Source organism: Pipra filicauda, unplaced genomic scaffold (genome assembly GCF_003945595.2).
Source record: "Pipra filicauda isolate LSUMZ 115617 unplaced genomic scaffold, ASM394559v2 scaffold498_size1627759_pilon, whole genome shotgun sequence".
NCBI lineage: Eukaryota > Metazoa > Chordata > Aves > Passeriformes > Pipridae > Pipra > Pipra filicauda.
This window is the reverse complement of record NW_024104640.1, coordinates 128,889-142,739: the sequence shown is the minus strand read 5'-3', so window position 1 is coordinate 142,739 and position 13,851 is coordinate 128,889. Positions and strand designations below refer to the sequence as shown.

Sequence of the window (13,851 nt, the reverse complement as noted above, 5' to 3'; positions counted from 1 at the left end):
TGTTCTAAACCTTTTGCATATTGCTCTTAGAGATAAACACATTATTTTGTGCTGTAAAGCACAGACACCTATAAACACTAAAAAGAAGATATATGGAGAGAGAACAATGGGTTTTTTAATGGTTATAGGCATCTTTCATCTTAAACCCAAGAGTTTAAAGTCAATTCCAGCTGTTTTGGATTGTCTCTTGCTTGTATAGAGCCTGTAAGTAAACTGTAAATTCAGGACCCCCTAGCTGTGATCATTAATAGATGACATTTGGTGTTAAACCAATTCCAGTTCTCTGGAGCACTGGCTCAGCCCTAGGGCACTGGGATTTTGGGTGCTGCTTTGTACCCATGTTTATCTTTTTGTGACCATCTTTTTTACCTGATGGAGGGCAGGGGCACTCATAGAAGTCAATTTTTTCGTTTTACACTTATTTACCCTGTTCCCCTTTCTACAGTAGCTGCAATAAAATGTTGTTTCGGTAGAGCACTGCTTTGCAAATTTGGCTCAAGGAGCCACTGAGCAAACAGCTTTTCAGAGAGCTTCTACTCAGCTGTCAGAGGGGGCAGTTTGGTCTCTGTGCAAGCAATACTCACATTCCAAACTGCATTAGAGAAAAGCTGGTGGGGGTTTATGCATTTTTATTATCAGTTCCAGACCAGGAATTTGATGCTAATTTTTTCTTGAAGCCTGTGTTTGCAGTAGAGTTTATATTCTAAAACAAAGCCAGGATTGTGATGTTTTTCTCTCACTAGCTTGTTCTTCTTTATCTTTTCTTTTTTTTTCCTCCCCTTGGCTTTACTCCAAGGACCTTTTCTGCTTGTTTGTTACACTCTCAAGATGAAGCACTGGATGGTTACAGCAGTGCTGATAGCACTGGTACAGGTTTCTCAGAGTTTCCCTGCCTTGTACCACCGAGGTTGGTGGAGGCTGCTAAGGGAAGGAGATAGTTGTGGAAAATGCGATTTGACGCTTTGCTCTGAGCCTAAAGACTGTCCAGCCGGGACTGTGTTGGATCGTTGTGGCTGCTGTCTGGAATGTGGGAATGTGGAAGGTCAGATCTGCGACTTGGACCAGGGCAATCATTTTTATGGGCAGTGTGGGGATGACCTCGAGTGCAGGCTGGATGCTGATGAAGCAAGGTTTGGGGAAGTCCCCGAACCCCAGTGTGTGTGCAAGTCTCAAGAGAGCATCTGTGGACCCGAAGGGAAAACCTACGAGAACATCTGTCAATTCAACAAGGCTTATGCTGCAAAAAGAAATATCAGCATGAAACATAAAGGGCCATGTGAATCAGGTAATGTGTACAGAGGCACTTCCAAACTGAAAAAAAAGCTGATTCTATTTTCAGATGTCTTACTAGCTGCTCTAATCTAGCTTTATTAAACTAATACGGCATTTTTTTTACAATTATTATTATTCTGTTATAATACTACTTTGTGTTAAACATGTGGTTTAGCAGCTAGTACTTAATCTTGTATGTTATAAACCTCTAGATTAGACTAGTCGATTAAATCACATGGTGACTAATAAGCCATCAATCTACAGACTGGCTCTTCTCTGAATAATCAGAGTATGATTATTATAATCAGAGTATGATTTTTTTTCTACAAAAGTTGTCTGTGTAGTTGGGAATCAGTAAACAGATAGGATAGACTGGGAGAAACAGGCAAATGATTATTATTATAAGAGGACTAACCTAATTTTAAAGTGGTGATAGTAAGGCAGATCTCATTCATAAACATACATACACACACATACATGTATGTATATGTGTATATATATGTATGCATGTGTGTATCCACCAGTGAGTATATATGGTAAGCAGTGAAGCAGGGGCAATAGAAGATAGGGTTTAATTAACAGCTCTGTTCTTTTTACAAAAAAAAAAAATCCAAAATAATCCAATTTGAGAATCATCATAAAATCTAGCTAACCCATGAAACAGAAATTCAAATATTAGAACAGAATAAAGCTGAAACAATTTCTCTAAAGACACAGCGCATGAACAGTTGTCTGTGATGATTGTTAGTGGAAGGATTCTTAGGTGGGTTTTCAGGGGAATGCTGACTCCTGTTCATGTGCTGTTCCCATTCTTCATATTATTACAAGTCATTACTCCTGAGCACCTTTCTCCTAAGACACATGAATATAAAATGAAAATGCGAAGAGGCTTTTATTTTCTGACTGAGAAATTACTGGGGTTTTTTTAAGTAAATGAAATATTTTCTCAAATGAAGTAAGCAGAAAAGGTCTGTGGGTCATAAATGGGCCACAGTTTTGGGAATCCAAAATTGCAACTCTGACAAAGGACCACATATGGGAGTAACTCAGGTACATTTTACCCACTCCTCTCTAGCAGTCTTAGACTGTAGGCTGTGTTTTATATTGAATGAACACTGGATATTGAACACTTAAAAGGAAAAGTGATGAACAGTTTATACCAGGCTTCTTTCCTCTTTCTCTGGTTGCAAGAGAAAGATCCATTGAAGAATCCTTTATTTGCCATCAGGGTATTAAGCTGGGAAATGAGGCTTATCAGTAAAGACGTGCTCACCAGCCTGCAGTACAACTGAAAGCCTGTCGGCCTTTCGGGTGGAAGTGCCACTCTGTTAGCAAGTGCTGGTGTCTTTGCAGCAGAGGCAGCTGCTCAGGCACACAGGCTTGAAGCAATGGTACCTCTAATTAATTTACAGAACTGGCCACGTACAAGAAACTTTAATTTGGAAGTATTACCACTTTTAATTGCTGGTGTTACCCACCAGGCCTCCAGTCGTCCCTAAGGCACATCACACGGCTGCTCCTCAAGCAGGAGGAATGAGCTTAGCTGCCCTGCATGCAGGAATCACCCCCAATGTTTTCCTGCTGCTTCCTTGGGTTACCAGAAAGGCTGGACCCTCTCTCCAGGAATGCAGAGAAATATCTTAAGGCTGCTCAGCTTACTGAAATGCACCAAAGCCTGAGGAATGTTCATAGCCATGTCAGTGCTGTGCAGAGTTGAGTTAAGAAAAGCAGGGCCCATCCCCTCAGCTGCTGGGGAGGACAGTGCCCAGCTGGTGTCTGTGCCGGCTGCAGCAGAGCCCCGCAGCCTGGGCAGGGGGCTGGACTGGCGGGGGGGACACCAGTGCCCGTGTCCCCCACCTCCCCGAGCTGCAGCTCACGGGCTGTGCTTCGGAGCCCGGACGGAGCCTGGGCCGTCCCGCGAGCAGAAGGGCCCAGAGGCGCTGCCTCGGCCCGTCGGAGCCGCAGCGCCAGCCCGGTGTGTGCCCGGCGGCGCAGGGCCATGTGAAAGGGCACCGCGCTTTCTCGGGGCTGCAGCTGAGGACAAAAGGCAACGGGGAGCCTGGCTCCGAGAGCAGCGAGCTCTCTGTAGCACCGGCTTTACCCACACCAATTTGCATGTGAAACAAACACTGAGCGCTGTGGGCTTTTGGTACCAAGCTATAAATATAACTTTCACTCAAGTCAAAGTACTTTGTTTTGTTATTTCTCCTTCAAAGCTGTTTTCTATTGATGCCAAATAGATTAATTATATACAGCAACCAATGAATAAATAAATAACAATAAACTCCTTTCATCAGAAGAGTACAGCCTTTCATCTTTCCTCTATCACAAGAAAAAGGCCTAGGTCACTAAAGAAATACTGAAATAGCCTTTCCTGAAAGCTAGTCTTGATCCTATTTTGATAATATTTTACCAAAGTTACTAAGTACATTAATTATGCACAAATTCTCCATGCTTAAACCATCCCCATTCACATTCAAACCTCTCTTGCTGATAATTTAATGAACTAACAGAACAGTCTAGCAGTGATTCTCTTTATATTTAGCTGTGTCACATGGTTCATTTTAAACATAAATTTTGGAGTAAAACCAAATAAATAAGCCACAAAATTTTCTGCCATTTTCATCAAATCAGACACAGATTAGAAAAAAATAATAATATACAATATGAGGAAAAAATATCCTGTGAATTATGTAATTCATTAGTCAGGAGTGCTATCGGGTTGATTGCGAAAGGTGAAGCAGAAGCAGTATTTTGGCGTCTCCTGGCTTCTTGTTTATGTCTTCTGTAACACATGGGGATCATTCATGACTGACTGGGACTGTAAAAGGAAAGAAGCAGCTCCCGCGCATTGAGCTCTGGACGCTGAGACATCAGAATGCTTTCTATGGCTATCAACAAAAAATTATCTACTCCAGGCATCAAAGTGACAGGTTATCATAACAGGAAAGCTCTGTTTCTAATCAGTTATACAAAAAAAAGTACACACAGATATGCATGGGAGAATTTGTTTGAACACAAAATCTGAAACACTCAAAAATGAAGTTTATAAATTTCTTTTAAAATGGTACCTCATGACTTCAATTTTCTTCTGCAAATACAGCAAAATGGTGTTGTGAGACATGGAGTATTTTATTTCTGAAGGCACTTCAAGTTTGAGTAGATAATGCAAGTATTTGTCAAGTGTTCAGATTTAGGAAAAGCAGTTTGGTTAGATCAAAACTACTACTTGCTGTGAGTTTGATCTCACATGATGCCAGTCCTGGTCAGCCCTGTACTCAAGTGCTGGGACTCAGACCATACCCAGGCATTCCCAAGCTGTATTCTCCTCACAGTTAATGGCAGGAGGGGTATTTCCAGGGTGCAATTCATCCAGCTGTATGGGGGACAGTGCTGGACAGCACTGGGGTGGCCTCACTGGGCTTAGCCACAGCTGGGACTCAGTCCTTGGCCATGTTAGTGTTGTCAGGGGATGCACAGGGCACCCAAGGCAGCACCACAACAAAAATACTCACCAGGCAACATCTGCCTCTCTAAAAAGTTTTTACACTGCCTCTGTGCAGGAGTAATTCAAAGAACTACTGTGAGTCAATGTAGACATTTGGTGGTTTTGATACATTTTAAGCTTAACTAGATGTCTGATGATACTGGATGTATCACTAAAAGGAGTGTGGCTGCACTGAGTTTTAAGATTTGAAGGGAAAAAAAATTCTCATCCAGATCTCATCAGTTAATGTTGATTTGAATACAAGATTTTTTAAATAATAGACAGATTCTGAATGTACAGTTCTCGTGAAAGAACAAGCATTTAAGGGTTTAAGTATCCTAGTTTGAAAAACCTTACTTTTGAAGAGCAGCAAGATTGTTTATTGAGGTATTTATAAATGGGGAAATTGATAGTTTGCTGTATAATTTGTTTGCAGTTAATTTTAATCAGTATGCATTTCATATTTTCTGCATAGACACAAATCCTGAAAAACTGACAAATGTGTTAGAAAATATTGCTTGAAAACACGGAATGGGCTGTTACAATTTCAAATGCTGAAGCATAAATGCTGCACCTCTGTACTGATTCAAATATTGCAGGTTTTTACTTATTAATAAAATATATTAGTAATATAAAATAATAACGTATAATTATATAATAATATATTAGTAATATATTAATTATTTACTAAAGTTTCTATTTCCAGAAATCTGGAATCTGTACAAAAATAAAATCGCTAATTAAATACAAGCCCAATGACCCAGAAAATGAATTCCTTTTTGAGCACTGATCTGGAAATGGAAAACAGATTTTAGAAGGAAAAACATTTTTTGTTGACAACAAATAGATCAGGGGGAAAGAAAGCAGAGATCTCCAAAACAGGAAATCCGCGATGACAGTAAATATGTTATTTTGCTCTTTGCAGCTAAATATCATCATCTCCTGTTAACACTTAGTATGTTCAGACATAGTCATAGAGGAATATGTACTGAAATCATGTATGAAGGCATCAAGGGATTGCTTAGTTTTTCAATGTCTTCAAGCCCCCGGGCTGGCTCCCTCTCGTGGTTACCGGCAGCTATTGCTTCGGGAAAAGGGAAAGCACAATTCAGAGGCAACCAATAAATAGTGGAGAGGGATGAGGGTAAGAGAACTATAGGAAACAAGTAAGTGGAAATGTAAGAGTTATAATAAATATAACATAGACCCTTACAGAATTAATTGAATTCAATCCTTTTCATTCGTTGTCTCATAACAAGACTATTGAATGAAATCAATAGCAATTGAGGACAAATGTGGAATGCATTAATGCTGCTGTTCTGTAACTTGTGGCAATGGGTTCCATGGGCGCAGGACAATGTTTTAGCAAGTTCAGGGCAAGACCAAAATTTGACAAGTTCACAATAGCTGTATTTTGGCCTTTAGCTAACCAAAATGGAACAGATATTCAGAAGAACTATCATACAATCAAGTCACTCTGTGACTGTCTGCTACAGAATTTCTTGTACTCAAGAAATTTATCACATCCATCAGGAATTAATGTTACGTGCTTTTGTGTTTGTGCTCTTTGGTGCACTGTCTTCTAAAACACTGCTGTCGGTTCTTTGCAGCTCCTGTTATTTCTATGCCACCTCAGGATGCCCAGAATTACACAGGCAATGATGTCATTTTTGGCTGTGAGGTGTCAGCCTATCCTATGCCACACCTTGAATGGAAAAAAAAGGGGAATAAAATGTTTCTGCCAGGAGATGACACCCACGTCTCAGTTCAGGTAAAACTTGAGTTTTCCATGGCATACAGTTTGGCAAGAGGAGCAGGGTGGTTAATCTGTGCATTCCTCCTACAAAACACAATACTGTTGCAATAAATAGATTCCCAATAGGGGCCCTCTGACTATACAAAAAATGATTATTTCAGTTAGTGCTTTGGCAGTCCCAGCAGAAGGAACAACAGCCAGGGTACCATCTGGCCTGCTCAGGGAAAGAAACAATGGAAGAGTCTCTTCATGTAGGTCTGATTCTGAAAAAAAACTGAGCAAACACATAAATGGAACCATTTAGGCTACTGCCTGAAAGAAGGAACATTCTGGGAAGGATGGCTGTTTGCAGCACCTTTTCTACTCTTGAGGCAGGAAACCTGGTTCTGACAGGTATCTAAAGTTCTCCTGTGCAAGATGCTGTTTCTGAGAACTGTCATTTGGGTTCTGTCCCTGAAGCATTCATAAGGAAATCAAAGAAACTGGTTCATTTTATGGTGGCCTTGGTGTTTTAATCTGAGGGGAATGAGTAGAATGGCATTGGTATAGGCTTCAAGCAAGTCTAGAAATAAGCTGAAAGTTTTAGCTGAAACCAAATAAATCAAAATGTTAACGCTTTTAAATGGAAATAACATTCTGGGCTGGCAAACGATGCCAGCTGTACAGGCAGCCTGCAGGAAGGCTGAAGCCTGTACTAATGCATTCTCCAATGGTCAAAAAACATGAGCAGAGACTATGCAGTGAAATGCATGGCAAATTTTTGGATACACAGCCCAAAAGCAGTCAGATCCAATGGACATGGGGCACAACCTGAAAAAAAGGTAGAGAGGAAAAACATAGAAAAAGCTAATTAAAGTACCAAAAATACCAAAGTACCAGAAGTGGAAGTTATTTAGAAATTCTTCCAGAGGCAGAATGAACACAGGTGGGATTAGTGGATTTAAAGTTGCTGAGAGACAATGGTGCAAGGAGCCACATACAAATGTTGGTCACCTCAGAGGCTAAACTGACCCCTGTTTACCTATCTCATTAATACATTCAGCATGAGAGCATCTCTGTTAACATCTTTGAATGGGTTTGCATTATTTATTTGGCAAAGAAAGCTCACCCCTTTAGGAGGCTCTAGTCCAGGCCAGTAGAAACTGATTGTCATGAAGTGTGAAAGCTCCTGCAATGTCATGCCAATCCACTAAAACCTGGCTGCTGAGTGACAGCTTGGGCAGGCCCCTTGGCCCTGAACAACTCACCCAGATCCACTCCCCGCTCTCATCCTGAAGAAATTGCTGAGCTTGAGAACAGGGGGCAATGCTTTGAAGGAGCAGCAAGTGGTGCTGGGACAAGAGACAGGAGGAGCGCTGGGAATCAGCAGCACGAGAAGGAACAGGAATGAGAGAACTGTGAAGGGCAATGAAGGTGAAAGAGCGGAGATGGGAGCACATGAACCCAGAGGTGCAGAGCAGTAAGAGGGTAAAACATAGAGCAGGAACAAACAGAACCAAAGCACAATGGCACTAAAAAAAAAGCAAAGGTTGTAATGATATTTAATCCATTCACAATTATTTTGAGAAATATCATGGTGTCTCCTAGCTACTTAATTTCAAACATTTCTTTCCTTCTCAAAGGCAAGAGGTGGGCCTCAGAAGTATGGTGTGACAGGTTGGCTGCAGATTCAAGGACTCAAAAAGTCAGATGAAGGCATTTACATATGCCACACCAGAAATAAGTATGGTGCAACATATGCCTCTGCAAGACTGAAAGTTGTTGACGGTAATTTTTTTTATTTGGATGTAAAGAATATAAAAATGCATACAAACAGGCTGCAAAGGATGGGTTTGTCAGAATGCAGATGAAGGATAGGAGAAATTACCCAAAAGTGCCCATATTTTAACTTTTCTGTGTGCTTTTCTTTTACTTTATCCCCTAATGGGTTGATATTGTAATATTTTGCTGCAAATTATACCAGCTCCCAGAAAACAGAAAGCTGTGGATTAGAGCCATACAGCTGAGACATATCCTTATCCTACAGAAGTCCTTTGATATTAGTAGGACCCAGGACAACAGCTGTTGTAGCTGAGGGAGTCTTTGAACCATGGCAGGTCTGCTTAGCTGTTTATTTTTCAAAAAATTAGGAAGGAAACAGTTTTTGTTCCTTAATGAGAGTGATTAGAAAGATGTAAGAAGTAGCTCTGCTGTTGTTTTTTATTGGGCCCAGACTTTCAGAATAACATCCTTTTTCCTCCAAGGAACTGGCTTTCCTGGCAAATTTAGAATAAGGATACATTGTCTTATATTTGCCTCCTGATCTAGAGGAGTTTGTCACTAATCTAGTTTCTGCAAGTGGCTTTCAAAGCTTTTCTGCCTTTGGTAATACTTGCAGGTGCAGAGGACCTGCAGAGGACAGACCTCATAGTTTACTAGTATTGAGAATTAAATGCATTTTCAATATGTCCTCAGCACAGGAAAGATGTGGACCTGTTAGCGTGGGTCAGAGGATGCCACAGAAATGCTCCAAGCGTTGGAGCACCTCTGCTATGGAGACAGGCTGAGCAAGATGGTGGTGTTAAGCCTGGAGAAGAGACGGCTCTGGGGAGACCCCAGAGCCCCTTCCAGTGCCTAAAGGGGGCTTATAAAAAGGAGGGAGAGGGACTTTTTATACAGGCAGGACAGACAGTGGTTGGACAAGGTAGAACAGTTTTAAGCTAAAATATGAGAGACTTAGATTAGATTTTAGGAATAAATTTTTGGCTGTGAGGATGGTGAGGCCCTGGCACAGGTTGCCCAGAGAAGCTGTGGCTGCCCCATCCCTGGAAGTGTCCAAGGCCAGGTTGGACGGGGCTTGGAGCAACCTGGGCTGGTGGGAGGTGTCCCTGCCCGCGGCACGGGGTGAATGAGATGAGCTTCAGTGTCCCTTCCAACCCAAATTATTCTGCGATTCCACGATTCTATACAGAAATTTGCTCATGTATCACAAGCTTCAGTGGTATGAGGTCAAGTCATCAGATAAAACCCCTCTTCTTTTCATAGATAACAAGGATTCAGAAACACTGAACTTGCTATATGAATCCAAACCTGTACTTTCAACTTTGTTCCTATCTTCAACTATTTTAATCTGGATTCAATTATGCTTTGCAGACCCATCTCCTCCATTTGCATTTACTGCTGGAAGTAGAAGTGCAAGCTACAGCATTGAATATGAGGACTATTATGACAATTCTGATGAAGATGATGATGAAGAATATGAATCTGGGAACTATGATAACGGAAACAACTCTGAATAATAGTTTTTATACATCTGTTGTCCAATACCTTTCATACTGTTATATTTACCAGTAATCTCTGTGCTGTAAATGGCTCCTCTGCTAACACATGTATATCCACCTTCCTGAAATTCAGCTTTGGATAAAGTGTATCATGCTACTCAGCAGAAATAAGAACATTTGTAACACCTCACATTTAAATTGTTAAATATAATGCTTCAACATGCACCTTTCTACTAGATATACCAAAGGCATCAAATTTTATGATAATTTTAAAATTATTTTATAATTTCTTTCACACATTCTAATTTGTCTAGCAAAAATGTCAATAGTTAAACAAAATTTTTACCTTGTATCAATTTGCTTTTTTTCTATAATGTACTACAAAATATCAAAAGATTGTTCACATGGCAACAAGCCTAAGTATGGAGTTTGCAAACTAGTCTTTAATCTCCTTAGTTCCTGTTTTCTCTTAAGTTTCAGCAAGATTTTCCTTCTCATTTGAAATGTTCCATGATTAGTCTCATCAAATGTGAATTATGTGTCTTTTGGGGGATTATTTTGTTTACTTTTAATAGATACATGAAGCAATCCCAGTTTAAAGCAAGTAAGTGCTGTTTTATTGGCAATACTCAGATATTCCTAGAAAAGATTCTTTGTGCATTCAAGCAGCTGAGCACACCTTTGAACTCCTCTTTGTAACAGCTCCTGCGTTTCTCCTCAAAGTGCTGGCTCCTTCCCCCAGCCCAGGGAGCGGTTCAGAGTTTGGGATGGTTACTTCACTCTGAACAGGGCAGTGTTTGGTGGCATCACTGCAGTTTAAAGGCAGCAGTGGCTCTGTAGCTCGGTGCCTGCTTTTCAAACACAGAGATCTGCCCTACAAGGGTTCCTTTATCTTGTGCTGTGAACAAATTGCTCCTACTCTGACCCATCCATGCTATGTCCGACTCAAGCACAGCCAGCATTGCCAGGCTGCTGGAAACGGCAGCAGAAAAGCAGGAATCGTTCTTTTTGAAACCCACTGAACACATGCACATTATTCAAATCAATCCACAGGAACCAGACAGCAAAGGAAACGGGTTCAAAAACACGATACTTCTGAGTGTAGAGTGAAAAATTTCTCCAATTGCTTTAGTTAACTATTTACATGAAGGCTGGCTCTGAATTAACGTGTGACTGAAGACATCAACTATGAAACCCACTTCTGGGGGGCACTTACATCTCTGGTTCCTATGGGCTGAGGGCAGATGAACAGAGGTAAATTACTCAACATTTAGGACTAAGGAAGCAGAAGTTCAGGCAACTGCTTGGAAAGCCTTGGTATCTGCAGTCTTCTTCATCCAAGGGACAAACTCACATAGTGATTACTGCACACACCAAGGTAACCATGAGTTAAATTGATGGCGACAAGAAAGCTTCAGGGGCAATGCTACTGTATGCATACACGTGTAGGATTTTTATGCATATACAATGCATCACAAATTCCTTCTTTAATGTGCTATTTGCGCCTTTTTTGCTATTAGAAAGATTTTTTCCTTTCAATTTGAATTACTTTAGGAAATTGGCTATAGAATGTGTTTGCCCTGAGGTATTATTGACCTTTGCCCAGGTAGCAAACAAGCAAAGAAAAATTTATTTCATTTCAGACTTCACAGAGTATTGTCAACTTGTGATAAGAAAGCATGTAATTGTGTCACTGAAAAAGATTAATTAGTTTAAATTAGGAGTATGAAGTGGCTTCATATTTGATTACTGATTTTGCTTTTATGGACTCTTCCTGGTCTTCTTAGTGATATGTCTAGTAACTTCTTTTGTTTATCCATTATATATTAACTTGAACATAAAGTTATCTGGTAGAAATCGCTGATTATTTTTTATGAAACTATTTAATATATTCAGGATCAATTGTGATCAGCATTGCAAACTAATGAATTAGAGTACTAAAGTCATCACTAAATGGTGGCAATATATATTGGCGTAGCCTGGTACATGGCCCAGAAAATAATCTTGAAATCATTAGCCATAGGAAGAAATTAGAATTCTTCAGGGCCTTTTGCTGTTGTTAATGTAAAATGAAAAACAGAAAGAAAAGAATGTTTGAATGAGGAAATATGCAGCACAACCAAAACAAATACCAGTCTGTGAGTGCTTGGCCTGATGGACTATGTCTATTTAAGAAAAGCTAACCTTCGCAGAACAAAGGATTCTAAATTAAATATGTTGCATTTCTCTTGTATGTATTTTTTTAACATATTTAACAATATATAAGCCATTCCTTTCAGTAAGAAAACTGCATTTTAGGAAAAATACCGATGTGATGCAAAAAGACAAGGAACACTGATACCCTACACAATTCCTAGTTCCTTTTTTATGGGAGAAGACAGAAATGGCTGGTTTTGTTGACATGCTTTAATCAAGTCATTTAACATTAAATTATAAGAAGTATGGAGAAGGTTCAGCCCTCTCTAAGCAGCATGGTAAATGAACGGATCTAACTGTGAATGGATTGCCTGTAGCAACAGATAACCCAAAGTAAGAGCAAGTTCAAAAAGCTGGTTTTATTCCACCTAGCAGGAAACAAGCTGAAAACTATGCTTTAGTCCTGGTACTGTATCTTGTGAAGCAGACCTAAACCCTTGTTTGATTGAGCTTCCATTGAACACTGCAAGAATTTTGTTATTTTCCATGGAAGCAAGTCTGAATTTCATGGCACAGCTTCCTCCTGTCACATAAGCATCTTTACTCTGTCATCTCCCCCTCCCATGTAAAGGTTCTATAAAAGTTGCCAAAGAAATTATGCTACTTAATGCAGCTTTGTCCTTTGGCCTAGGACCCTGACATAGGCTGGGGTATTTTCACAATCTAACATTCTTACTCGGTGTGGTAAATCTCAGGAGTTTTGTCAGGTATTAGTCTAGGAATCCACTAATTCCACTAGACCAATTTTTTTCCTCTTAAAATAATCAGGCTATAGCTGACAGAAATCGGCTATAGAAAGGCAATTGTGTTTCAGAGATTAAAATAATTCAATGATGATTAAATCAGGTGCAGTCACAGGGCTGCACTGTGCAGCTGAGCACGGAGCCAAGTGTGTGCTCCCTGCCTGTCCCTGGCACAAGCTTTGTGCTCTCCACTTGTTAGTGCTCAGCTGTCACCACATGGAGACCCAGGCTGGGGGGGAACAGACGTTCCTGGCTAGGAAGAAACACACTTATTCCAGACAAGCTGGAAATTGGCTCATCCTGCAGAAACCCCATTTCTCACTCACACTGAGGTACATGTGCTGTCCATAGACTCTGCTCCTTAACTGTTTATTTAACTTATTCACCTCATTTCTGTTTTAATTTTGCTTCAGTCTCAAATAATTAATTAAGGTATTTTGTACAAAAGTGTAAGGTTAAGTGATTCAACTGTGATAGTTCATGTACAAAGAAATTACTTTTCTTCTCCCCCCTATTAAATTGTCATAACTCAACCTTGCTACCAAAGATGAATCCAGCAAATTCATGTTTTCATTCCGGATCTAAAGCAATTTCTATTTCCTGAGACATTCTACCACAGTGGGCCTCTTCTTTGGGGCCACCAGGCTTCACATGGGAATATTTGCAATGCAGGTGATGAAGCATCATGGAAACATATTGACCTTCTTCTGTGCTGATTTACATGACATGTTTTCCCCACTAACCCTGAATTATTCTTTTAACTCTAGAAAGAGAATGTCTTGGATCAGACCCAGTCTTTGCAGTACTTAAGTAGTAAAATGTCTGTGGTAACTTAACCATGTTTGCTGTCGCAGGCTCCACCTATTGTCTAACCACCAGTGGTTAGCAAAAATGGGATTCATCTCATTCAACTGGAAACCGAGAAAAATCTATTCTCTAAATTTAATTTCCTTTATAGGCACCTATAGAAGAGGTTTCCCCCTTTCTGGGATCACAGTGTAATCTGTCCCTTCGGATGCAGATTTAACTGCCTGGGCACCACCTATTTGCCCTGTTGGATTGAAGCAGCGTTCCGTGTTTTTCTACTCTCAGAACACTTACTGCACTTTCCACAGCAGAATCCAACTCCCGGCTGCT

General features: G+C 40.3%; 1 protein-coding gene across 1 annotated transcript; it reads left to right on the top strand.

Annotated features, from left to right (window-relative positions):
* Nucleotides 1–492: 492 nt before the first annotated feature.
* On the top strand, nucleotides 493–13,260 carry LOC113989359 (kazal-type serine protease inhibitor domain-containing protein 1-like). Its single transcript, XM_027723852.2, has 4 exons — nucleotides 493–1,285; nucleotides 6,370–6,530; nucleotides 8,138–8,282; nucleotides 9,648–13,260. The coding sequence occupies exons 1-4, from the start codon at nucleotides 829–831 to the stop codon at nucleotides 9,791–9,793; spliced, it is 909 nt and encodes a 302-aa protein (XP_027579653.1). The 5' UTR covers nucleotides 493–828; the 3' UTR covers nucleotides 9,794–13,260.
* The last annotated feature ends 591 nt before the right edge of the window (nucleotides 13,261–13,851 follow it).

Excerpts from the sequence above, each read along its gene's own strand:
- LOC113989359 (XM_027723852.2), top strand. The coding sequence starts at position 829 with ATGAAGCACTGGATGGTTACAGCAGTGCTGATAGCACTGGTACAGGTT. Across the intron at positions 1,286-6,369 it reads TAAAGGGCCATGTGAATCAG|CTCCTGTTATTTCTATGCCA; the intron begins GTAATGTGTACA and ends GGTTCTTTGCAG. Across the intron at positions 8,283-9,647 it reads AAGACTGAAAGTTGTTGACG|ACCCATCTCCTCCATTTGCA; the intron begins GTAATTTTTTTT and ends TATGCTTTGCAG.